The 27,097-nt window shown below is 36.4% G+C and overlaps 1 protein-coding gene across 1 annotated transcript in view; it reads right to left on the bottom strand.

Moving 5' to 3' along the window:
• Positions 1-27,097, bottom strand: part of BABAM2 (BRISC and BRCA1 A complex member 2) — a 164,673-nt gene that overhangs the window by 127,668 nt on the left and 9,908 nt on the right. The window contains exons 3-4 of the mRNA XM_071428010.1: positions 16,108-16,184; positions 3,871-3,965 (exon numbers count right to left, since the gene is read on the bottom strand). Coding sequence (XP_071284111.1) covers positions 3,871-3,965; positions 16,108-16,184 — 172 coding nt within the window. The remainder of the gene's footprint in view (positions 1-3,870; positions 3,966-16,107; positions 16,185-27,097) is intronic.

A 27,097-nucleotide genomic window follows, 5' to 3' on the forward strand; every position in this document is an offset into this window, starting at 1 on the left:
TGACAGCCAATACACTTGAGTAGCACAATGATCTGAATTAACTCCATAGTGACTGCAATCTGTACTCAGTATCAACAATTACACAAGGGAAAACAATCCTCCCAATGCTAGGTATGGGCATGAGAACTGCAGCAGCCTATTCTCTGAAGGTCTGTGATGACAGCATCTTTCTCCCATGCAAACGCAGCACTAAGTATTCCCACAAGGAATATGCTATATACTAGCCCACAAGGACACATTCAGAACTTACTAGGCTTTAGGAAATGCTCATGTCCTCTTGCCTTCATTCCCACTATGGCTATTGAAGTCTTTTTGATAGCAATGAGTGGGCAGAATAATTCTGGCAAGACTAGCTGGAAACCTGAAGTAGAATACTAAGATACCCATTTCCTTGAACTGACAGTTACCTTGCTTATACTTCTATTGTATCCTCTTTGCCAAACAGAAGATAATTCAAAATCATTGGAAAAATGGGGTTAACATTTTGAATAAGCACTTCAGCTATTAAATGGCTCACATTAACAATCAACTAGGCTAACATAACAAACAATTCTTGTTACTCAAACTGGCGTCATGGTAATGAGCTCCAAATTAATCTCATCCGTACACAATCACTAATCTTGTTGTGTGCCAACTGCATTTTTAATCAGAACGGAGTGAATCATAGGTTGTTTTTAAAATACATTTCTAATACTTGTCATCCAAAATGAATAAACACTAGAGCAGGAAAGAACTTTTCTATTTACATTCTAAGAAGCTGATTTTATTTATACATACTATACATGCCATTATCAAATGCATTTGATAGGAAAACATTCTTAATGACAATAAAATGTAAAAATGTTTCTTTTTAATAACTCTTTGAGCACAAACAGCACCACCAACCTAAAGAATTTAGGCCCCTGACTGTAATTAAAACTGTACAACAAACCAAAAGGACCACTTGCCCCTTGTTGAAGCACTCTGCAATGCTGACATCATTGGCAAGATCAGCATGCACACAGTTAGACCCTGCAACCAGGAGAGTGACCACCACTGGTAAGACATGTAACCAAGCACATACTTTGCAGTGCTGAACTTGAGACTCAAGCTGAGTTTCAAATCCAGGTGACTTTAATGTTTGTGCAAGACACAAAAGCAAAGCTAAATTTCAATGAGCATTTTCAACTTGATTCTGCAATTGCAGTATTCATTCAAGAAAGCATTAGCCCTGCTTATAAAACAAGAGTGCTCAGCCCTACTGCTGAAATACTGGTCTAATAATTCAGGAATTCTCTGGGGAAAATAAATAAATTAAAAAACCCCCAAAATATGAACTATTCCTTGACAGCATTCACGTTTTAGAATGCAGTATTTCTGGAATCTTGCTTTAGCTGTCTGGCTAACAGCTGCTTAACTGAACACCTATTACCATGCTCAGATGAAAACCTAACTGGAAGCTCTGCCCATGGCCATGGAAACTGAAACAATCTGCAACACAGCCATTCAAATGTCTGTGGGGATGCCTACTGACAGCCTCCATTAGAGCCACACGAGCCTGAGGAATCTGGAGTACCTGGTTCTCCTTTCATGCTAAGCATAATGCCTGACTCAAGCCATCTAACAACATGTGATGACTTCTTAAAAAACAAGACACTCAGACAGATGAGACCAGTGCATGCAGGCTCAATGTCAGAATTCCCACAGATTCAATGGCACATATTACTTACTTTGAGACTGCGCTCCTCATTGAATAACATCTACATGCTTTTGTGCATGGTAGATTCTGTTTGGATTGCCAGGAACTGTTGCATCAGAAGTATCTGAAGACTGCTCAAGATGAAAAGCACTGAATTATGGTCAATGTGCTAATCTGTATTTGACTTCTAGTCAGTACACAGCTATGTTAACATATTTAAGAATTCTGCTAATATCTTAGAATTCAATTAAAATTATCTTCATTAAACAGCTCTCATATTTCTGGAAAAAAAGGAGCTATTCAAAGACTTCACATAATAAGCAAGTTATTGTTGATGCAACATTCTGAAGAAAAAATCTACAAGCCATATGGAACTTTAAAAAGTGAATGCAAAACTAAAGGAACACTATGTAGACCACAGCTGCAAGGTGGGAATAACATCCTCCAATGCCAGCCATCAGGACAAACTGAAGGTTACATTTACATAGTGAATGCTTCAGCAAGGCATAATGACCAAAGGAACACTGTTGGCTTGCACATTTCTTCTTTGGTTTGTTCTAATTACTTTCTAATAGGCTGGTTAATATCTCATTATGTATCAAGAAACAAATGGCACTTCCAAGTTGCTTTCCAACAAAAAAGACAAGAAGTTTTTTCTGTGCTTAGGCAGAAGAAAAGCAACACTCCCCAAAAAAAGTATCATTAATGAACAATGTAAGAAAGAAAGAAAAATAAGGATGTTTTTATCTTTGCAGGTTTTCCTGTAGATCACAACTGTTAGTGACTTCTTTTCACATGAGAAATATGGCACCGAACCACTCTCAGCAAGCTTCTCCATCTGAACAGCATTTCTGCAAGATGCCCCAAATTATTTTATATCTCATTTGCAATTTGTTATTAATTTCTGTTTTCCAGTTCATTAAAAGGTGCTTCTCTTTTTTAATATCAACTATAAAAAGTAGTTGCTAATGCGAACACTTCTCAGAAGGTCGTATGATTGTGAAGGTTGTGAAACAAATGAGAAAAAGAGGAAAACAGAATTGGTAAATAAAGGAGTGTGAAAACAATTCTAGAACTGCCAAAGAAAAACGTTTTCTATAAAGTAGCACAATGAAATAACTGTTCATCAGCACCATGCCTCCTACCCAGAGGAGTTTGTGAGCTTAACAGCAAAGTGACCAGGAGAAGAAAAGAAATATGGCATTCACTTTTTGAAAGTTCTATTAGGTATGCTAAAAATAATTATTAAAACTAATTCTTCTGATCCTTGTATATAACTCACTATGAAGTGAAAGGTAAAACCAAAAGCCAACACTTGTCATGTCACACATCAAGGACATGTTCAACCTCCATCATGACACATGTACCACAGCACAACAGCCACGGACTTCCTTTGGGGACCTCTGGAGATGTGCTCATGAAGCACAAGAGGAGCTGCAGGTGAGGGTTCTGCACTGTCTCATTAGTAAGTTTTGAGAGGGAGAAGTATTGTAAAAGCATAAGCACTGATAGCTTCTTCAAACAAGGCTTTACTACTTGAGGCTAACTGTGACTAGTGAACAAGATGCTTGGTTTCAGGTTGTGGTGTTTCTCCTTCTGTAGTAATAAGGCTGTATAAAAGCATTTTCGCATTAATTTCTGTTCCTCCCATCTTTTACAAAGTAATTTCTTTGTCTAGATAACCCTAACACACATGAGCACATAGCTTTCTTTAATGCAGTGGTTCCCATAACATATTAATCAATATATCCTTCCTCAACCAAAACCAAAAATCAACAAATGTGACACCAATTTACACAACTTTATTTTACAGATAAATACTTTTGAAGACATAACTTATGAACTTTTTTTCTGAGACAGGTCATTTAAGATGGTCAGATATTAAATAGACATATTTTTACAGATATTCTAAGTAACTAAAGGTAAACAATAATATTGTCTTGATTAAAATGTTTTAAACTTTGCACCCCGCTCCTCCTTCCCCCCATTTTAACCTTAAATTCAATTTTGTAAAGCAACAAATTCAACTTTAAATTCAACTTTAAATCATTTTAGAAAGCAATGTGTTTACACTCAAAATATCAGTTTGATAAAAGGTGTGTTTCTTTTTTATTTTGCATTGTTATAAAATTCCTGAAGCTATGCAAAAAGCAAAGTCTCTCTGCAAGACTCTCAAATAGTAAAGTACTTACATGCAAGGCAGAAGGATCTGGCAAAAACTCAGCATCCTCTCCAAAGATAAAATCTGGTGGTAGGTCAGGATAGTGAGCATTAAAAATTATATCCCCTGAAAAGCAACAAATGGAAACATTGTTTGCACTTTTATATATGTGCTATTAAATAAAAATAAAATAATCACATACACAATAAAAATAAAATAATCACAACACACATTTTTAAACACAGAATTTGACAGCTACATTACATATATTTCATGTATATATCCATATAATTTTTACAAAAATTCACATGCAAGATAAGCATCAGATGTTTTGGGGGATGAAGTCAAATTCCTGAGGCACAGCTTCTTCCTCCTCTGCAAGCAATGAAACATGAAATACATTATTGCTTTGTATCTCAAATTGCAATTCAAATACTATTAAGGAGTGCCTCAAAACACTGAGTTAGAAAAGTGATCTTGTTTTAATAAAAAGTACCATATTTAGGTGGCTGTGTTTTGTCTATTAAAAGTCAACTGCAAACTACTGAAGATCACGACTTTCAAAATACCAGAGCTTTTAAAAATTAGTAGCACTTACTCCCTCTCTTCTCCTCACCACTGCCAACTCTTAGAAGGAAGAATACACAGTTCAATAGGAACCATTCCAACTACCCAAATTCTGGCCAAGAGAAATGCAGTATTGCACATTTAAATGGAGAGATGAAAATTAACTGAAAATATAAGACTTCATCACAGCTTGGCACTGAGCTTTTATCTTGCCAGTGTCACAAGATATGCAATTAAAGGAAATTTGGGTTCTAGTATTTCACTAGTACACATACTTCAGAGTTCATATAGATCAAGAGGTGGTCATATGCATCTGAGCTTTCAAAAAAATCCACCCACTGTTCAAGAAAAAAAGATTAAAAATTAAAATAAGTGTTTCCAGCCTTACTTGTCTACCTCCCTATCATTCTTTATGACAATATGAAAGAATAACTGAGCTTTTGCATAAAACAGATTTATGAGGTAGGAGACATTAGAAAAAAAGACTGTCTACTACGTGTTACGACTCATTTAAAACCCACACAGCAAAGTAAAACCAGTATAGTAATCCTTATAAACAATTCTGTTCAGAGAAAGTTACACCACTTTTTATTTCTTAAAAAACTGTGAATGCAGAACTGGAGAAAAGCATTAGATGAACAAATCTTGCAAAGCCACATTGCTGGCTCAGTGACGTAACCATCTCAAGGCATTTAACATGACAGTTTTAATTGCCGATATTCTGTAAACCTGGCCTTAGCTGGAAGCAAGGATGCCATCAAGATTAATTACAGGGGATGAAGGCTCATGAGCAAGAAGCCACTGGCCAGTCTGGGGTAGGTGTTCTCTACAGTATGGCTTCAAATCAGAAAGTCACTGATCATGCGACGAGTAGAGCACAGTGTGGGTTTCTCCTGTCTGCACTCCCACCCTCCTTTCACAGCTGTCAGGAGCACGTGTTAAGTATGGGGTGCAGAAAATAGCAGAGGTTTGCCAGTTAAAATTCCCAACACACTCAAAATAAAAATAAAACCTTTCATTTCATTTAAATTTCATTTAAAAGAACAAAATGTGCACCAGTCCTGGAGGAAAAGGCATGAAATTGCAACAGGAAATGCATCTATATTAAGTAAGAAAAAATAATTGGTAGATTAGCCTAAACCATAATATACAGCACTGAAGAATTCAAAAAGTTGATGTTTACTAGGTTGGGTAGTTCCTACACCATCATGACACAACGCTTTTCTTGATATTTACTGCAATTAAAATGTCATGCATGGCTCCTTTCAACAACTTCATCAAATTCTACATAAAGAGCAATGAACTTGAGGTTATGTACTGAAGGAGATTCACCTTAGCAGATTCTTTTCCTGTGTTTTGAAAGGGGCATGAATATGAGTGATGAGTAACTCAGAAAACAGCACAATGATAAAGCCTGGCCCATGACTTAGGCAGTCCAATGCTACTCCAAAGGAAAGGACTGCACCTGTGCTGCTGCCATGCTCCTACGTGATGCTAAGTAACTCATTTAGCACACTTTTCATCCTGCAGGTGCTAGCTGCGTGCTTTTCATTCTCTGCATTCCTCCTCTAACAGAGCTGGTGAAACAGAGTAGATAAGATATAGCTACTGCTCAGCTCACTTAAGAGCTGCACTCCTGCTACACACATACTAAAAAAAGCTGCTTAGACTAAAAGAAGGATCAAAATAACAGCGTATTTTTGATGTTACACCTCCATACTTGAGAAGTGAAAAACTATTACAGAACCCTACATCATGAGGCAGCTTCAAGACTCTGCTTGAGTAGTGAGATTGGCAATAAACCATATCCACCTCTACGAGCTGCACAGTAAGGGGTGAACCTCAGCAAAGCTGTGGCAGTAGGTGCCACTTGGAGGTTCAAGTAAGCACAAACTCTGTTTTCACAGAGTGAACTCACAGCAGCTCCCAGAACACCATTATACACAGTACTCAATATAACAGTAAATAAAAGCTGGCATTACTTTTAACATGCTAAGTGGTAAACTTTGACAATCTGGGCTTCAGGTCATGCCAGGCAACGATTCATGCTGGGGGATCAGGGACATTTGGACATGGGACCCTCTTCTGGGGGGTCAGCTGCGATGTGTGGTCACACCAAGGTCAGGTACATCACGTTGCAGCTGGACAAACCAATCTATTACCTATCTCACATACTCATATTTGTTATTTAGACCTTCTGTCAGACACCTTCTTCCACTAAATATGAGCAGCATTATGAGTCCCTATCCACAGTGAATGACCAACTATACAGATATTTGCATTTTAGAAGTGTTCATGAACTACTGACACCAAGGAACTATTCAGGTAGAATGGAGAGAATCCACAGTAAAAATTAACATTGTGATATTTGATTTTCTGTTATACATAATTATTTATAATTGCTAAAATTGTTTCTACATGTCTAGGGTAAACATGACTCAAATCCAAATTCCCAAGTCCTTTCAATAAAAGTCACGTTGAGACCAAATATATCAATATTAATGCCAATATGTGTATTAAGATTATTTTTCCTATAGCGTATTCAGTTTCCAAAAGGCCACATTTTATGTAGCTACATAGGTTCTCCAGGCTTCAAAATAAATAAAACTAGTAGTTCAGTGCCTGTTAATTATACATTCACAAAACACTATTGGTGAGACCACACTCAAAATATTGTACAACCCTATGGAAACAAAAAATGATGCCATTGCTCTTGTGTTCTTACTAAACAGAAATGTATCCTTTATGCCCTCCTTCCTACAGTACCATAAGTTTTTAGCCAAATGTAAACCTTAATTTATTCTGCTACAATCTAACCTCACAGAGGCTGGCTGACAATTTAATAGAGACAAAGAAGTACAGAACAAAATGTTGTTTCCACTTAAACGTTAACAGTTAGAAAAGAGCAGTGATTTTCTATCATCATTTGCTTTCATTCTGGAAGTTAAGACAGCATCTTACTATTAAAGATTTGACCTTAGAACAAATTTTTAACATATTTAAAAATGAAAAAACCCATTCCCTCTGTCAAATCTTATTCTAGTAAGTCTCACTTCTGCCATGAATCCAAAGATGTTCAACTATTTCCTAAAACAAAAAAGAACCTTTTTTTTAACCATATCAGACATCCATATACATCACCCCCAGTCTCTCCAACTTTTCAGTTCTGTGCTTTCCCCTTCCACACAGTCTCACTTATATCTTGCTCAATTTACATACTAGAACAGAAAAGGTAACACCTTTGGCCCTAAAAGGCTTAGGCACCAATGAAGGTGTTTGCCCTATTTGCAGCTATGAGCATGAGATATTTTCCTAAGTTACAGCAACAAAAACACACAGTAACAAATCAGACTACAGATTAAGAGGCTCCATGCTAAAGCTGAGTTTTGTTCTTGTTAAATATCAAAACCCAGAGAAACTGCAGTTTTAGTTATCAGTTTGCTTGGCAGGGCTGTGACGTGTAACTAAAACATGCTTCATTACACTCCAATAAAAGGTATTTAAACAATTACAACAGCCAACGCAAATCTGGTTTTACTTCACATAAATATTAACACTAGCCTCTGCAGTAAGCTTACAAAATATAAGGTGCTAAATGTTTTGAATCACAAGTTAACAGTTTGTCTTGACCTACTAGAAATAGCCATTTTTATAACAAGTAATATTTAACGCATACATTATATTATCTGTGGCTTACCCTCTTCAAATATAACTGAGGTAAATAAAAGTAACACTTTTAACCAATAAAGTAATTTGCAAAATTACCGTGCTTAAGAGTTTGTGAACATTTACCATTCCAATCTTGGAGGAAAAAAAACCAATGAAAAATCAATACAGTCCTGCATTCTCTGCTCTTCTCACCCAGATGACACAAATACCCTTTTCCTTGCATCTCCAGCATAACTTTCTAGTTTTACATATGTTTCAACTCTGTTTGTCCTTTCCCTTGATGGAAGGCCAGCTGTGTGGTGCTCCACAGTACTACTGACCACGACTACTCCAGTGTAAGAGCAAGGCAAGCAAAACCTTCACACTCCTCATTGTTGTAGATATACCAGCCAATAATTACTTTGATGGAATTACATTTCCAATTATCCAAAAATATTCCTTTCTCTTCCTCAGGCAAGCAGCATTAAATGTTGAAATGTTTTACTTCACAGAACTTCAAAAGAAAAGTTAATTTGCTCCCCACAGACAAAAAGATAGGAATATTAACACTTAAATCTATAATTTCTTTTAAAACTCACATGCTCTGCTCTTTTCTCATCTATAAAATGCATAAGCAAATCTAACAGAGGAATAAGAACTGACTACAAGTAAGACAGGTCTATCTCAGCAAGAAAAGGAGAAATTTCTAAAATCCCTACAATCGCTTTCCACGGCCTATCCAGTTCTTCCTCTCCTGGTAACTTCATTTTTGGGGTATTTTTATTCTTTTTTATACTATAAATTTGTAGTACTGAAAAATGTTATGCTAGGAGTGCCACAGCATTAACATCCCACTTTAACCAACAGCAGCAAAATTAGGAAGCAGTCCACCAGTTAACTTCTCAAACTCTACTTCTGAAAACATTTCTGTATGCTTCAGTTTCTTCTGACACCAAGAATTTCTAAGTCAGCACTAAGTATGTAGAATAAACATGTGTGGCCACTGCAACCTAGAATAAGACCAATTTGAATGGAATTTGCTATGAAAGAGATCAACCCATTTGGCTTTTAAGAAATGCAAATGCAGCTTGATCACAAAATGCATTCACAGATAATAAGGCAACTGCTGAAGCAAGAGACCAAACTATGCGCACAATCAGTTCTGGGAAAATACAGAAAGTGCACTTGTTGAGTATTAAAAAGGAAAAACCAGTAGAATTATATTATTCATCAATTCAAAATTCAACCTGTCTCTTCCAGTAGCCATGCAAACTGTAGACAAGAACCACTGATCAGTCTCTTCTATAAACAAATTCTTACCTAAACCAGCCAGTTTTGATTGTCTTTACAAATACAAAAGTAATCAGTCACTCACTACAACCAAGACACTAAGTCAGTGCAGTCAGCAGTATGAAAGGATTTAAATTAACTAAATGCAGACCTGCCTGGAAATCCTTGTCACTGGATTCCATGCTAAAGAATTTGTTCTGCAGGCTTTAAGTCAAAAACAGTACTATAATACCTATAGAACCCTTTTCTAATTGGTTGGCAAGAAAGATTAGTTCCTGAAATTACAATAAAACTTGTTAAATACAAAACTACTACTACTGAAAAAGGATACATGAGTAATTCTACATTGCTGTGGTACTGCTGCTGACAGGCTATTCTGCTCTCAAATAAAGGGTGTTTTTGAGCTTAATTTCTGATGTGATGTGCAAATCAAGATATCAGAAAAGGAAAGGTAAAAAAGTCAGCTTAAAGACTCAAAACCATCTCATAATAGAGGGACCATTTGAAAAAAAAAATTATTTGATTGCATTAGAAAAAAACAAACCAACTTCTCAGCACCTCTGTGACACTCCAGAAGAAATATTAGCTACTCCACTGCATGCAAGGCTGTGGAAGACCAAGTCTCCATGAACTTGGTGCAGCTGATTAAACCAAGTTGTTTAGTCTCATTTGAGATGCCTCAGGGCACATTTACAGCTATAGTACATGCTTTTCAGAGAGATCAGTGCCCTATGGGTCAGAAGTTGAAAAGGCCAAGCAAAGTATTCTTGGGAATCTCAGAATTAAGACACCTCTAGTTAGGTTAGTGAATCAAGTTCCACTTTTCCAACAGAAGAAATATATATATATATATATGTATATATATGATGAATTTGCAGGATGTTATTTTCATTCTTGGACAAAGGGGTGCAGGTGTGGGTCATTTTTTTCTTTAACTTCAACTGACAAATGTTGCTGTATGAGAAAAAAAAAAGAGCTGTAAGACTACAGAAAGTGTTCTTTTGTAAAGTGGGAAAAACTGTAAAAATAGAATATCATTAAATAAACTGGACCCCAAGCTGAGCAAGAAGGTATCAAGACAATCTCAGTAACTTGCAGTTCTGCAGCTGGGCAACTGCTTTCTCAGAAACCTTAATACTAGAATTGAAGTGGACAAAGATGAGAACAACAGATAATTCAAGATGGGATACGATACTGGTAGAAATTAAAGCCAGGCAACACTGAAGAAATTAAAACAGAAACACTGGGTAGGTGAGAAAAGGAAAGGTGAAGGCAAAGATTCAAACAAATGGACCTAAAACCATCTCCAGTATGTGCAGCCCAAACAGGTAAAAAACGGAGGAAAGAGCAAGGTAGCAAGGCATTATGACAATACCACAGTGGAGGCCTAACATAAAATGTTTTAATCCTCTCTAAGTCCACACTTGTACAGAGATACTTCTAAGATCACTTCTCTTGATGAAGAAATACACTAGGACTTACAATTGCAAAATAATCTGTAATTTACTTGCTCAAGAGAAGTCTAGAACATAAGAAAAAGTGAACAAAGAACCCAAGTAAGAGGAAAGTGATTATTTGTAAGGGGGAAATACTGTTGTAAACTCTGTATTCAAAGAAGAAATAAGTATAAGATTAGACTCTCTCTTGACGCTCTCATTAGGTACAGTCATTAGTTAACAAACAGGTTACTGAGAGAAAAAGATTTATTACTCCTGCCACATAAAGCAATATTCAGCCAAACTTCAGAAAACATATTGCCTGGAAAAATCTTTGGTAAACTGCATGACCCTAAAAAAAGACATTTATCACACAGGTAAGGATAACACCTAAGTAGGTATAATCTGAATTACAGCAACCAGGAAGTCCTTCTTGTAAGAGCCTCCACCTAAATACAGCCTGTGTAAAATAACCTAATGGTGCAAAAAACACTAACACATGCATTGCAGCAACATACTTATGAGAATCTTAGATCTTACATAACTTCAAAATTCATTTTTACAATTGTTTATTGGCACAATAAACAAGCGTTTAGGAAATTACTTGGCAAAGCAGCCTTTAAAGGGGCAATAAGGAGGTCGGGCTGTTCTCTACATTTATCTTTTTGTTTGTTCTTAATTACTTCCTTAAAATAGAAATCCACAAGAAGACTGGATGAAATTACTGAAAGAGTTCCATCACAGGAATAAAAAAAGCCAAAATTTGGTACCACGTATTATGGGCAATATTCTTAGACTGGTTAGGCATCAAGACTGATTTCCTCCTTTAAGGCCCATAACCAAAAAGAGTAATAATCCAACAAACAAAAATCAGAAGCAAAAAATTAAAAACTAAGCTTCAAATGAGACAAAAGAAACATTCTTCAGGATCAAGGAAACCAATATGGTGGCAGTAGAACCCAGAGCCATAATCCACTCACATAAAAACAGTGAAAATCAGACAGAAGATGAAAATACTAGAGTTCAAGAGGCCACAGAGAACAGTAGCATTGCAAGGGCAACTCATTGTTTAATCACTGTGAAATTCCAGATGACAGCACTCAAGGTCAGAGAGGGAAGGAGGCATCAGTGCCTGAAAAAGAAAATGTGAAGAGCAAAAGCAAAAAAAAAAGGTCAGATCCCCTAGCAAGCAGCAATGAAAGCTTGAGTGGAAAAGAAAAGCCAAACCCAAGATACTCCAAGGATTTCTGCAAAAAAATCATAATTTGATTCTAAATGGCATGTTTTAATTATAAAGGCTATTGCAGCTTATAACGGCTTATTCTGACAATTTCTGCTAATATCTGCATTGATGTTTTATCAACTAAGACTGAAATATCTGCAAGAGTTATGGAACACTTCACTTCAAAATACACAAATACTTCATCAAAAAGGATACTGAACTTTTCTAAGCAGATACTGCAGTCCAGTTAGCAATAAAGGATACCTCTGCACACTACACAAAGTAAGTTTTGTTCTAGAAACACAGATTCAATCTCTTACAGGGTACTCCAGACAGTCTTTCTGAAATTAAAACTCCAATTAAGAACTCTGGAGTTTCATGCAACAACACTGAGTACTGGATGAACTAATAAAAACAATATGGCCATCTCAGATTTCAACTGACGGTCAAGGAAAACTAAGCTCAAGTTTTCTAAATATTCCCACTATGAAAACAAATAAACAAAATTATTTCCCTTACAGAAGAAAAGAAAATAAAAGTGCCTCCCTGAAAGCATGACTTGAAGTGCAATGGAAGACAATTAGTATGACAAACTAGTTTATCTTGAACACTGGCATAGTATTTTCTCCAGTATAAAATTGTGGGTATCTACAAGGTCCCTGGCTGGAGCTGAGTAACTCTTCAGTGTAACATTCCAGCAGCTCTTCATACATGCAAAAGTAAGGAGAATGTGACATCTTAAAAAAACCCAACAAGCCACTCTGAAGTTGCAACATGTTTGCTCCTACCAAAGTTTACAAAACAATTATTTTACACTACAGGTAGTTAGCCTGGCCTGCAAGTACACCTTCTTTTTTGAGAAGCTGTGAACTTTCTGGTCTTTTGAAAAACAAGACTGCAGTGTGCAGTTACACTTCCCTAAAGCTGCACACCAACAGTTTCCAACACACTGGCATTGCTACAAGAGTGCCTGTGCAGTGGCAGCGGTTATGATTGATGATATGCAAAGACCTAATCTGTTGCAAAGAGGATGTAAGACAAACCACAAAGGAACTACACACTTCAGCCTCTATTTGGTACCACATCTGAGCCCATACACTGGAGATCCTGAATGCGTTCAGCCAATCTTTTTATTCTGGCACATTTCGCAATTTTTCCTTTGCAGAAATACGCTGCCCTTGAAAGATAACATATCTAGCAACAGCCTACAATAAAATATCTAAACATCTCTGTTTGCACACTATGGCTGTCTTCCCCTGCCATCGTTACAGATCTAAACACAAAATTATTAAAGCTTTCTTGAATCTGCTCACATCACTATTTATTCCACATGCTGTGAGACTTAATGATTCACAGCATTTTCAGACATGTAACACTGAAATGTGGAGGATTATTATTTCTTGAATTCACAGCTATTATTAGACACCTCGGAAAAAGATTCACTTATTTACAGCATTTTCAGTTGTCTTTGTTAAAATACATAACATGCTCTCTAGGTTTTTTGTTTAATTGTGTATATGATATAAAAAATACAAGAACACTGGAGAAAAAAACCTCCGATTTCTTGATACTGAAATTTAACTTAATGCATATTCCATAATCATATTTCTAGGTACTTTAACTGGACTACAGTCATTTAATATATGAATTTAGTCTTTATGTACGTGCACTTGCATATGGGCATTTTAGTCTATCCATTTTCCTTTATGAATCAGGAACAGCTTCAGCCTTTACTTGAAATAAGACTTGCATCTCTCAGAACATACAAACATGGCCCTGTATAAGATACGATGGTCCCACAGAACATGATGCCACTCTATAAAGCATGCCATTCAGTAAAACATATTTTGACTTGCTCACGGTCATCAAACAAGACTTAAGTGGAATCTACTACACATTGCAGAACACATCAAGACTCAACAGTTTAAGTTTACTACACATTTTAACAATTTTTAAAATAAAAGTTCTACCTGGGAGGGCAGCTGGCTTCATACAATACAGCTACTACTCAAAAGACTTCTGAATGCAGAACCACTTCTTTTGTCTTAAAATAATTACTAGCTAGGACTTAAATCTTCCAATTTTATTCAGTGAGAAAAAATAATTGGTAATCCTCTTGAGCCATAATTCCATATATTTAGAAAAGTCAAAACAGCTATAGTAGGCTGATACATGGGCCTGGCTCCCCTCTTGAACACCTAAGCTTCCAGATCAACTTATAGGAAAGACAACTTTCCTTACAGGTGCCAAATGGAGCCTTTAATGTACTTTTAGAACATAAGGAGCTTAATTGTGTTGGTTTCCGTTCATAAAGGATAAGGACTTCCAGTGCATGACATATTGTAAAAAAAACAACCAAAGAAAAAAAGCTGCAGAAGGAATACAACAAAATTCTTAATACATTAAATGCTTTGGAAAGCTACAGCATGTGTATGGTGCAGTCTAAATGGATTCTACCAAAGCAGTGTTTTAAATGCTTACCATTTCTGTTCACACCAAGTACCTGCTCCTCCAGACAGCGTACTTTCACAGACTCACAAGATAGCTAGGGCTGGACAGCACCACTGGAGACTGCCTAGTCTAATCCCTCAGCTCAGAGCAGGGCAAACAGGGGAGATTCTTCAGGATCACGCCCAGCTGGGTTCTGTACTGCCCCAAAGATGGAGATACAGACACTACACAAGCTCTGTGCACAATCTGTTCTACTTTTTGACCACCCTTGCAAAAGAGTTTTTATCGTGTTTGAATGTAATTTTCTACATTTCAGTTGGTGACCATTTCCCTTCAGTGACCACCACTGAAAAGAGCCAGGCTTCTTCTTCATTTATCCCCATCAGGTATTTATAAACATTGGTGAGATTTGCCCTGAGCCTTCTTTTCTTAAGAAGCCCCAGCTATATTGGCCTCTCCTCATACAACAAATCCTCCAGTTCTCGATCATCTTTGTAGTCTTTTGCTGTAGTCATTACAGTATGTCTGTTGCCATCTCATTGCAGGGGCTGCATACTGTTCTCCTTATCACAAAAGTTTCATACCTTCTCAGTGTTTCTCATGGGCAGCTCTTCAGAGCACTGACTCTTTTTTCACAAAGCAGCCAACTGACTCCAGCTCTTTGTCAACCAGCCACCCCACTCTTTCATAGCACTCTTCTTCTCATTTGTCACAGCTGTGGCCTGTTAAAGTCAGGCCTGTTCCTAATCTTTGATAATTGGCCTAGCTGCAACTCCTTAGGAGTAAGATTACTTTCTACACTGTCTTTATTTTCTTGTATTCTATCTCCCTACATATGTCTATGTTGCTCTGGTAACAGATAGACCAGAAACCGGACATAGTACTCTAGGCATGGCTTTACCAGAGTTGTCCTAAAACTATAAATGCCAAGGCTTGAATTTCACTTTATCTGAAATTCTTCATCTTCTCTCATTTTTTAGTTGTAAGAAATAAAAACAACACAACCATTTTTCAGCAGTTCAAGTGTTTAGAAAATGTTACTTTCTAAAAATATACAAAAGTAAATTTTATTTTAAACCTTGGAAGAAAAGCACAAACTAAGACAAACAGAACACACACTAAGAGTGGGCAAATGAACTAGTTGTCTACAGGTTCCCTAAGCATAAAGATGATTTAACAATGCCACTAAATCAGAGAAATCAAATTCACATTTCTCTGATCTGGTCAATTATACCAGTCATTGTTTAAAGATACCTAATAAAATAGCAGACTAACATCTTTTATTGGAGCTCAATAAAGAATTATTCCTAAAAGAGACACAAAGAAACAACACAAAACATATACAACTTATAAATGAATCTAAAAATGGTCATGAGATTATCTTAGTCATAACATTTTATTAGAAATACCAGGTTGTGACTTTTGGCTTTTAGAACTCATTTTTCAAAACTGTAGTCCCACAGAAGCCTTTAAACTTATCTTAAATATTGCATGTTCCTGATGGTTGCGTGTTCTTGGAACTGAAGCTTTAAGAGAAAACAACAAAGACATGTATCTCAATACTCACAAAGTTAGACAGGCACACTGGAAAATTAGTGGGACATGGAACACTGAAAGAAAAGCCAAGATGAAGCTGCAAGATTTTTTAACTTACATTTGAGTGTTTCTCCTGCATAAGGGATATGTAGTTTAAAACGATCACAGCTGGGTCCAGGGGTCAAGGATGTACAACTAAAAATGAAGATAAGAGAAGAAAGAATGTTAGCAAACACATTACTCTACAGGATACAAATGATTAATAGCAAAGATATTGTGACTACTAGAAATACTCATCCTTATGATTCTGAGAAAGAAGAAAAAGTGGGAAAGAAGCAGGAGGCCCATTCTCTTTTGATCAGCAGTTCTCACCATAGCATAAGAAATGTTAGGATTTGTGTCAACTCTCTCCCATTTTAAAAAGAAAACATACATGCAAAAATGCTCTGGTTTGAATGTGTAATCAAAATGCTCTCAATTAGTCAATCAAACCCATCAAGTTCTCTACTTTGTATACAATTTTGCAAGTCACAACTCTGTATGTCACAGAAATATGCTTACCTGCTCCCTATCCCTGTCACCCATATAACTGGGATCAATCTTAATTTTAAGCCACTAACATTTATTAATTTTTTACCTATCATAACATTAAAGTTTTCCCTTGAGGAAAAGTCTCACAGTAGCCTTCAAGAGGGCAAGTTGCAGAATCAGCTACCTGAGGCTATAATAACTGAGCATGTTATCTTTTTGGACTCTCCTGTTTATCTGGAGCACTGGAAAAGCAGCTGGGCCTCATGGTGGTAAGCGAGCACTTCATTAATAGAAAAGTCACCGGAAAACTGTTTAGTGCTTAGGTCAGAGATGATCAACTTCTTCATAGCCTCTAAGTCATAGACCAAAATTCACAAAAAAAAAAATCTCAAAATCTCAGTTGCAAAAGAAGAAACAGGGACATACACTGTTTCACTGGCAGGAATGGTCTCTCTGCTGTGGGCCGCTGGGCATATGAGGAGTACCAGGAGAAAAAACACTGGAAGCCCTTAGAAGTTCATTGCTTTCTGTTTTTAGGGATCTTGAGAGCCCTGACTCTTCTTGCCAGCCTAACATTACTGTGAATTGTTCATAACCCCAGCACAATTGTTGCCAGCCACATAAAAATCAAAGCCATACTGGTCAACTCTAGGAAAAATAGTGAGTGATAAGAAGGGTAGACAAAGGTAAAATAACTTGACTAAACTTACATATCAGATCACTGGTAGAGCTCTAATACACACCACTGACAACATATTGAAACAAAACCCACATTTATTGGGCTATACACACAGCCAAAAGCAGTAAGGTGGGTAGGCCAGAAAATTGTCAAAAATTCTCATCCTACCTTGTCAGAAAAAAACATCATAACTCTTGCAGCTCTATCTCTCCCACTGCACAAGAGGCATCAGGGCAAATGGAACAATCTTAATCCTTACTCACATACTCAAAACAGTTCAGAGAGCCATTTCTCTCACGTCCTGGCTCTAGTGTCTTTCACTCTTTCCACTTGCAAGTTACATAAACCACATGCACTAACTTCAGACTCTTTCTATTCAGTGAGCTACACTTACTTCAGTCAAATCCATGCCTGCATGTAGCTTCCTCAAAAAGAAGCAACCATGAAACTACAGATCAATTCACTTAAATGGAGCTTCCACAAAAATACTAGAAAACATAAGCAGACCACTGTGCAGCTCGAATCTAAGGCAGATACAATTAAGAGCCACATGCAGTTAACAGCCTACATTGATTCAGCAAGAATACACCATATTTTTTCAGTATCACTACAGAAATTAGATAACTGTCCTTTCAAATCAAAAGGAAGAAACACATCTATCTTGTCCTGTCTTTGCCTTAGAAAGGTTTTTGCAACATCTTGTAAGAGTATCATGAGAAGCAATCTAGAAAGACAAAATTTAGATATAAATTATCTACTATCAGGTATGTGCAGACTTGAATGGAAAGCACGTTTCAAAAAAGGATTAGTTTACATCTTGCTTCATCCAGGAAGAATGACCTGACTTGGTTTTCTTCTGCTGGAATAATACTTCACATTTTATTTAAAGACTGATGATGGAAAAGAAATGCTGCTTTGTGAAACCTGCTGATGATGCAAATGTGAAAGCATGTTAGACAAAAGGACCAAAGCTGAAATATGTTTTGATTTAATGGTTGTACTATTTATCTTTAAATTTCATCTAGGTAGGGCTTATTGACAAAAAGTGAGCATCAAAAGCCTCATTGGGAATAAAATCAACTTAAGAATACAAAATATTGGATTTCTAGTACAACAGAAACAAGAAAATGCAATTCTTTTCCAAGATGCACTTTTTTAATAGGTGAGAACAGCAAAATGGGAGTGCCCACTGTTAGGGCATTTTAATGGCTGTGGATTAATTTAACAGCTATACTGACATTATTAGCTACTTCCAAATAATTTCTATGTCTTACAACTGGTATTAGGCCAATTCTAGGAAGCATACAAAAAAAAAAAAAGAGGTGCACCATAAAAAACCCTTTTCAAGTTCTAAAATATCTCTGCAACATCATTTAATATTTAATGAAAATTTCTTTCAAAGTATCAGAGGTCACAGTCTGAGACATTTCTCAAATACCATCAAAATTACACTGTTGTTAGCTTTTCAACAGACACAAAAATTTCTGATCCTGCAAATACCCTACAATCTATTCTTTTAGCACAATGGGCCATTTGGAAATACTTACGGAAAGTATAATATTCTTTAATAGTAAAATAAAAGCTTTATTTAATGGTAAATGTCCCTAAAAGCAATTCTAAGTGCTTTTCCTATATTATTATACTGTACTAGAGATGTTTTTAATTTTATTGGTCTAGAAATGATAGAAAGTGACAGTATTAACATTTTTCCCCCCAAATTGCTCTGGCTGGGCTGCACAAGAGACTTCAATAACTGCAACAGGCTAAGCAACCAAGCAGAAATATTATATACATCCATTTGAAAAGAGGCAGTTTCTTTTTAGAATAAACAGCAAAAGAACAAAACTCCTAAGGCAAACCAAAACTTTGGTACATGTAGGAGTCTATGTGTGACCTCATTTCAACAGAAAGCCCCAAGTAATGGCCTGACTATGGACATTATCTCCTGCTTGAATTTCCTTAACACACAGAACCTCTTAAAATTAGATACATGTCTGACCCTGAAACATGACCTCTGTCTTCTCCACAATGTAAGACTTTTGTTTTTTGGAAATGTGATCCTTTTCCTTAATGTGGTCCACACAAAAGTAAATATTTGAAAATGAATGACTTGTAACTAGGTATTTTAAAGATTATTTGTTGTCTTTTCTTTAGAGAGAATGGACATATAGAACAATAATACCTAGTGTTGAAAATTAATGTCATAAGCTGGCTCTATCTCATCATATATGGGTGTGCTATCTCCCTCTTTATTCATGGAAAAATATTACACTGGTTTGCATTTATTTATCTAAGTAATATTAATATTTTACATAAGAAAGCCACTGAAGCAGGAATGAATGCTCTGATGCTCAGAGCAGTGATACACCTTAGTCTTCATAAGATGATTAATGCTATTCCATAAGATGTCCCACAATGGTTTCCCTACTAAAAAATCAAAGAATCATCAACTTGAAAAGTTTCTGGAACCAAGGAATATTGTGAAGTGTATTGCTTAAAATCATATTGCCCTATTCAAAGGGCTGTGCTGAGTCTTATGGTTGGAAATTGGTAGATGGAACTGAGTATGCAGCAACTACAGCTGAATACAGCTTGTTCCCTTTCACAGCAAATTTTAGCTAAGTTCCTTGAGCAGATACAGCAGATTAAACTCAAACTGAGATACATCACATCCTTATGAAGTAATTATTCCAAGTAGAGACAAGTAAACATTCCTTCATTGATGCACCTTACAGATTGTCTGTGATTATTGGGAAAAGGTTTCTTTCACAGTTAATACAACACACGTGAACTAAACCTGTTCTTATTCAAAGTCACTGTCAGCAGCAGATGCTTAGTTATAAGTGTTCCGAATTCTTTACCAGACACAGAAGGAAATAAAAAAGATTATCAAAACAAAACAACAACAATAATAACAATACAAACCAGGAAAGTCACTCAGTTTTGCTGCTCGGAATAAGGCCTCAGTATATAATAACAGGTATAGTACAATGCATTTTTCTCCTAAATGGATCAGAGTATCCTAAAAGCCTGTAGGAATGCAGTTCCACTTGAGTTTAACAGCAAGGTTTCCTCTTATACCAGTATATTTGTGATTGACTATTTTGTTGAATTGACACAATTTCTCTTTAAGCTATATCCCCCACCCTTCTTGATATTTTACAGGATTGAAGCCACTCTGATAACCCTAGATTTCAAAACCATCTTCCCATCAACTAGTTTTCTAAAACTATCACTTGAAAGCACTCACAAGAGAAGCATTTTTAAATTATTTGGACTCTGGTAAGTTCTTATCCAAAATTATGTTCTGTGACAACTGAAGGGATTGCAACGAAACAAAAGCACAAGTGTTTATCACCTTAATCATGAAAGTCAGGAGATGGATGGCTATTCTATCCAAAGACTTTTTAAAAAAACCACAAAAACCCAAACCCATCAAGACCTCTCTCCAAACCACCAATTTATATCCCAAAATTCCAGTCAGAGGCTTGTTTTTTACGCCACTCCTAAAATCTCCTGCTTAGAACCAGACAAAACTATAGCAAACATTCAGAACTGCCAACAGAAGTCCAGTAGCTCTACAGGAAAATGAGTAATCTTCTTTTTATTTCTTCTTTTCTAAATTTGTGGTCTAGGTGTAAGCCCAAATAGTCACGTAAGATTTATCTGATGACTATCATTTTTACTGATTAAGAAGTGTGCAATGCATTTAGTCATTCTTCCTTCATAGATCACACAGCTTTACTGCCTTTACTATCAGAAGACAAATCATCAGTGAATTTTACTGTACAATAGCAAAGTCAAATTAGACTAAGAATTTTAGCCTCCATAATTTCAGGAACTTAATATTGCCACTGCCTAACCTGAATAGTCAGAGATGCAAAAGCTTCTTTAATCTCATGATGTTTAGGTTGCTACACTCACTGTTCTTGAGGACCAGTACTTCACTGGAAAACAAACTGGTTTTTGTTCACCAGACTCTTGGTGTAAAAGCCAAAAAAGCTTCACATTTTATCAGAAACACCTCAATGGAGAACACAGCTAAAAACCAACACACACACACACACAAATAATAAGCAACACCACAAGGTCAGTTCTGACCACTGGCTGTATTCCCAACCCCTCCCACCATACCTACAATATGCTTCCAACTGTTTCTATACATGTTGTATAAAGATACTGTTAGGGGAAAAGGAGGTCAAGTTACTTTCATAATACAAGAGGCTAAGAATTAATATTATTTTAGGAATGACGAGACACAGTTCAATCAAAGTTCCAGAGGCTGAAGGTTTTGCCAGCAAGACTCAAATGCAGTTCAGAGGCAAAGACAGGTTGCTTGTTACCAGTAAGAGGCAGCAAACACAAAATTCCACCCTTTTGTGGCATTTTTTAAGAAAAGCACCTCAACGTTCAAATCTAGTAGAACAGTCTTTGTCAATGCCTTCAGATTTTTATTTCCTCCAATTTTTGTAGATGGAAATCTGCTCCAATGTTCCTTGAAGACACAGCATTTAATCTCATTTAATTAAGACTTAATTGCAGAACTCACAACAGATGGGTAAGCCATGTACAGAGGCATTAAGAATAATTAAAGTGTGTGGAGGATGGAGGTGAATAAAAGGAAGGCCAGCAGGTGACAGGTTTTCTGCAAGATCAGGAAACAGAAAAATGGTGAAAATCATATTTTAGAGCATTGATGCTGATGCCCAAACCTTGTATCAGGTGGTAGTTCCCTGCAGCATTGCACAAAGCTTTACAGGCTCTTACACAGTATTTAGAGTATTAATCAGCTGCTCCTGAAGACAAACAGATCCAACTAAAATTATGTCAACCAGACAAAATTTGAAATGGGAGAGATGGGCTAGTCAACCAACTTCCACCTTCAGTTTCCCTTCATATATAGACATATGTATTACGCATACTAGAGAGAGAGGGACTTGCTCTTAAAAGACTCACAGCATTACTTTTGGGAAATTAAAACACAGTTACATTAAATCACTACTTAAATGCATCTCTTAATTAAAATATTAAAATGCAAAAGTCAACTGTTAATTATTCAAAAAAATTCCCAGGAGATAAACCCACTGTTTTCAGAAAACTCATTTGTACCCTATCCAGTTTCTTCAAACTTAGTATAAAATTAAACTATAGACAAAGACTACTTCTGGCATTGCAATAAAGATTATGATGCTGTTTTTGAATCCTGATAGCATAGGTGATAGTCTGTAATTGCAACAACATTTCAAGCCACAGTTATCATCTGGGAAATTCCAAAGTGTCTCCAGTTATGTCAACAATATCTTCAATAAAACCTTCATCTACTGTAAATGCTGATTTTCCTTTACATACGTTTACACTTTCTTGTAAGAAGTTCATTGCTCTAAATGGAACTTTTAGAGAGCAGTGGGATGTGAGGCAGAACATATATACCAGAAAAACAACCACTCACTTCCCTTCTGCACCTATAGGAAGATTTGTATTTTTAAAAGGTATTTTAATAAATATCAAATAACTATTTAAAATCAATTCAGCTGCCAGCTTTCATTAGAAACATTATATAAAAGGTTCTTATGCCTATCTTAGTAAATACAGCACTTGTATATTAACAGAAAACACAGATTTTCTTAATATGAGTGAGGGTTTGCCAAAGCAGATGTTGCAGGTGGGGAGAGCTCTGGGACTTCTAGAACTATAAATCTCCTTCAGAGCTGCCTGAGTCTTGTGGCAGCAGTTCTGCAGTCACCAAAGGATGGCTGCCTCTGCTGGAGGGAGATGTCCAGCCCAGTCTCTCTGAGGGAAACAGAGGAAACACACACACACATATATATATATATATTGAAATCCTCTCAGAGAACTTCTATATTAAATTAAAACACACAAGCTTCTCATGATTCTGGGATTTTTTTAGTACCAAACTCCCTGTTTATTTAGCCTAGTAAAGCTGGTTTAGAACAGCTCTTTTCCAGCCACCATAGCAGGACAGGTTGGAAGGTGCTATCACAAAAAACACATCTACTGTACTTGCAAGAGGACTTGAAAGAAAAGCTCTGAAACTATCTCAGAACTTTCCATTCATAAAATCTCTGTAGTTTAGGGTGGGAGATCATTATTACTGGGTCTCAGGGAGCTAATGATGATACTAATTAAGAAAAATAATTAAGCATTGACAAAGTTTTCAACAAAACATATTTTATAAACATGCTTTAGAAACGTTGATAATCAAACTGATTTCTTTTGTAAGCAAGATCTTTTATACTCTGGTAATTGCATGTAATTCTTTTTAAAGACTACACATGGCACACACACGCCTCAAAAGAATGAAATAGAAACAGAAAATGGAAATTTTAATGAGGGAATGATCAAAAATTGAACAGAAATAAAGACAATTGCGATGGAACAACACTAATAACATACACTCTAGTATAGTATGTTTAGGTAAATAAACTAGTGAATTTCCACTATCATAAACTGTCACATGTTCACACAAGGAAAAGGCACTCTTTCATTATACTGGAAGACCAGCTGTACCCCAAATTCTTGGAACTCATAAGCAAATTTTTAGTGAAGAGTATGAGGGAGTGGCAGATGCATCCTTTGGATTTACTTCATCTCCCTCCCCTCCTGACAGATTCAAATCATGTTTCAGATTTTCACAGCTGCCATTCAATTATCTATTATTTTGCAATGAGCTACAACCTAATAATGTGTCACATGTTTTATTTCTACTGTTCACTAAAGTGAACTCCATTTCTGGAGAAAGAAAAATAGAATCAGAGAGGGAACGATTTTACTTTTAGCTTACTCTAAAAGAGAACCATTCTTCACCAAGTATGAAATTACTGTCAACCACCTGGAGTTTCATATCCTTTCAGTGTTCACAGAAAAAGCATACTCATACAGCACATCACAAAAGCTGAGCTATTATAAACATCAGCTTTAATAAGCCACATAGCATTGCTCTCAATATTGGCTGTAGTTGCCATAAAGACTCCCTATCCATTTTCTAAGTAATTTATTTAATTTTATTGAAAAGTACAGTGAATTGGTATCAGGGAAAAACCTCAAGAACTAAAATCATAGCCCATGTTTATATATTTTCCCCCTCTAACAAACTAAATAAACAATAAATGGGTCACATCACTGCCCAGGACAGGCAGGGATCTTCAAGGTCCCTTCCAATCCAAACCATTCTATGATTTATGGATATTAGGTGGGATCCCGTGATCATATGTCTTCTCCATTTCCCTTTCAAAGTTTTCTTCTAATTGCAGAGTTTTAGAACTTTTTTGGTCACAGATGCCTATATTAATTGATTCCCTAATTTACAGACTCTCAGGAGAAATTTATGTTATTACAACAATGAATTCAGTTCTTTGAATATGAAAGTTAGGTCAAGCAAGGATCACCACATTTACAACATAAATTCATAGTTTGCAGTCACACACATATTCAAAAGGGCAACTTCAGATTAAGTATATTTATATAAAATATTACAAGACTGGAGACACAGCACAAAATCTATGAAAAGATAACACCTGAATAAAAATATCGGTAGTTCTCCTATTTCTAGCATTATTTTAGATCAATTACAACAATAAAGATTTATAGTAGACTAAAAAGATCAAAAGGCAAAGGAAATGCACAGGTAAATTTACAACAGACCATCCCGTGTAACTGCACCTGCAGAAAGCAAGGCCCACATCCCTGCATGTTACATTTTATCTAGCAGTCTCACTCTAGAACCCCTCAGCTCACCTTTTCTTTCTCTAACTTCTCATTCCCACATTAATTCTCACAGTTCACTGCCACCTCAGCAGTGCTAATACTATTTTCGAGATGACACCATAAAGCGTAAGATCAAGCATCACTCTCCCCATGGTCCCATCTAACTATACCTAAAGAAAGGAGTTCCATGTACATTTCTCTTGATGACAGCCAAAAAAATCCTCTTCTTCCCTGCAAATGGTTGTTCTTGCCCTCACTGTCCAGCTCCTGTTTTCTCCCACCATCACAGCAGAAGCTAGGCTTGGCTCATCTCTTATCAGCCTCACAGGCACAGAAAACCATGGAGGACCTCCAGCAATGACAAGACTATTTATAAGCACAGTCACCTTTAGATCCCAGTGAAAAGAGGGTCCAGTCTACCCTAAGTTCTTGTAAGTCTGAGTCCCCAGCCCACCACAGATGCCTTGACCAGTCTTTATGCCACTTCCAGCACCTCTCCTACATCCCTAAGTTCTCCCCCTTCCTGCATCTGAATTTTGCCTATGCACAACAGGTTAAAACTAAAACAATGGAAGTCATGTACACGGAAGACACTACACCATTAGAAATCTCTGAGGAAATTATTCCTTTTAAGTGTCTTCATTGCCTGTTTGCAGTTGGCCTGAAACCATATCACTCTCGTAGGGTTTTAAGTTAAGGCTTATGACTAACACTTATGGCAGCCTGGAAAACAGGACAGATAATCACCATCTATTAATTAAAAAAAAAATTCAGTATAGAAGAATGCTTAACAAAGAACATGAAACAATGCATTACTCATGACCACCACCCCAAAAAAAAAAAAAAAATCAATGGCTGAAATGCATGAAAAACCTACTAACTTTTACTGAATAGACTGAAACCAACATTCTGGAGGAAGGAGTAGAAGATAGAGAAAGAAATAATTAAACTGGGAGACATTTTGAAAGGTTACTGCTAGCCCTAACTATAAACAAGACCAATCTAATCAGGTTTTTCTGGTGAAAAAAGAAACATCCAAAACAGAACAGCCATTACTATGTGATATATTTGGTCTAAAGATACTATTTCAGTGATGCATACAGTGATGCACAGGAATCTGGGATTGGGTTTTTTAGGCAATGTAAGTTTAGAGGGCTTTTTTTTTGTCTCTTTCCCATAATGAAATTCTGCAATTTGCCCTAATTAACTCAGTTTTATCATTTTGACTCTTTAACTCTACAATAATCAAAAATATTCAGTCCTAGTGGTCTAATTTTATTCTTTCAGTCATGTACCACAGATTACAGAGAAAAGAACCTGTGGCCTACACTGTGGAGTGGTTTGCCTCAGACACAAATTCCCTTCTCTCAGGAAAGACAAAATAAGCATGTTCCCTTTTATTGACTTCTACTTTTTTATGGATTAGTTAGGAGGCGTACCTCACGGAGTGAACTTAGTATCTTCAATAAAGACATCAAACTGAGCAAACTGAACTCTGTTAGTTTACACATACAGCTCTAAGTATTCTTTTGAAATTCTCATTTTCAGTTAGAGAATAGCTGCTTCAAAGAATGTCTACACTGGGCAGTGCAAGGCCAGGTAAATACCTAAGATTGTATATCAAGAAACAGATTAAAAATAATTAATTATTACATTTCACGATTCCTTTTTATTTTGCATACTGCTAGAGATTGATCTTCAACACTGTTGCATACTGGTCTGTCAGGATAAAGCCTCTGATCATGTCCTATGTCCTTTTTAGAGCCCCTAGTCTCATCAGACAATGTCTGCAACAAAAAGGCTAAAACAGAAATTCATAATATTGTGCTTCATATTCATCCCAAGTGTACATTAGCTTTTTAATGCTATGCCATGTATACATGCATGCATATGAGAGAATCAGGCATACAAGAAATAACTGCACATGTAAGACTGGAGGAATGTACTGACCACCTATCCAGGAAAGTATTTTTCTCTACTAATGAGAAGAGAAAAAAAAAAAGTGAGCTGTTCTCAGCTTCTGGTGAAATGCAATATGCATCCAAGACACATGGCATGCTAGAGCTCAGTTCACATAAAACAAATGCAAGGATTTGGAAGTGAAGAAATTGGACTGGATAACAATTATTAGATTTTAGCAGTCTTTATAACAAAAAATAAAGTCTTAGGAATT

The sequence above is a fragment of the Agelaius tricolor genome, unplaced genomic scaffold (genome assembly GCF_023055355.1).
Source record: "Agelaius tricolor isolate 1412-34295 unplaced genomic scaffold, bAgeTri1.0.p SCAF_1, whole genome shotgun sequence".
In the NCBI taxonomy this organism is placed as follows: Eukaryota; Metazoa; Chordata; class Aves; order Passeriformes; family Icteridae; genus Agelaius; species Agelaius tricolor.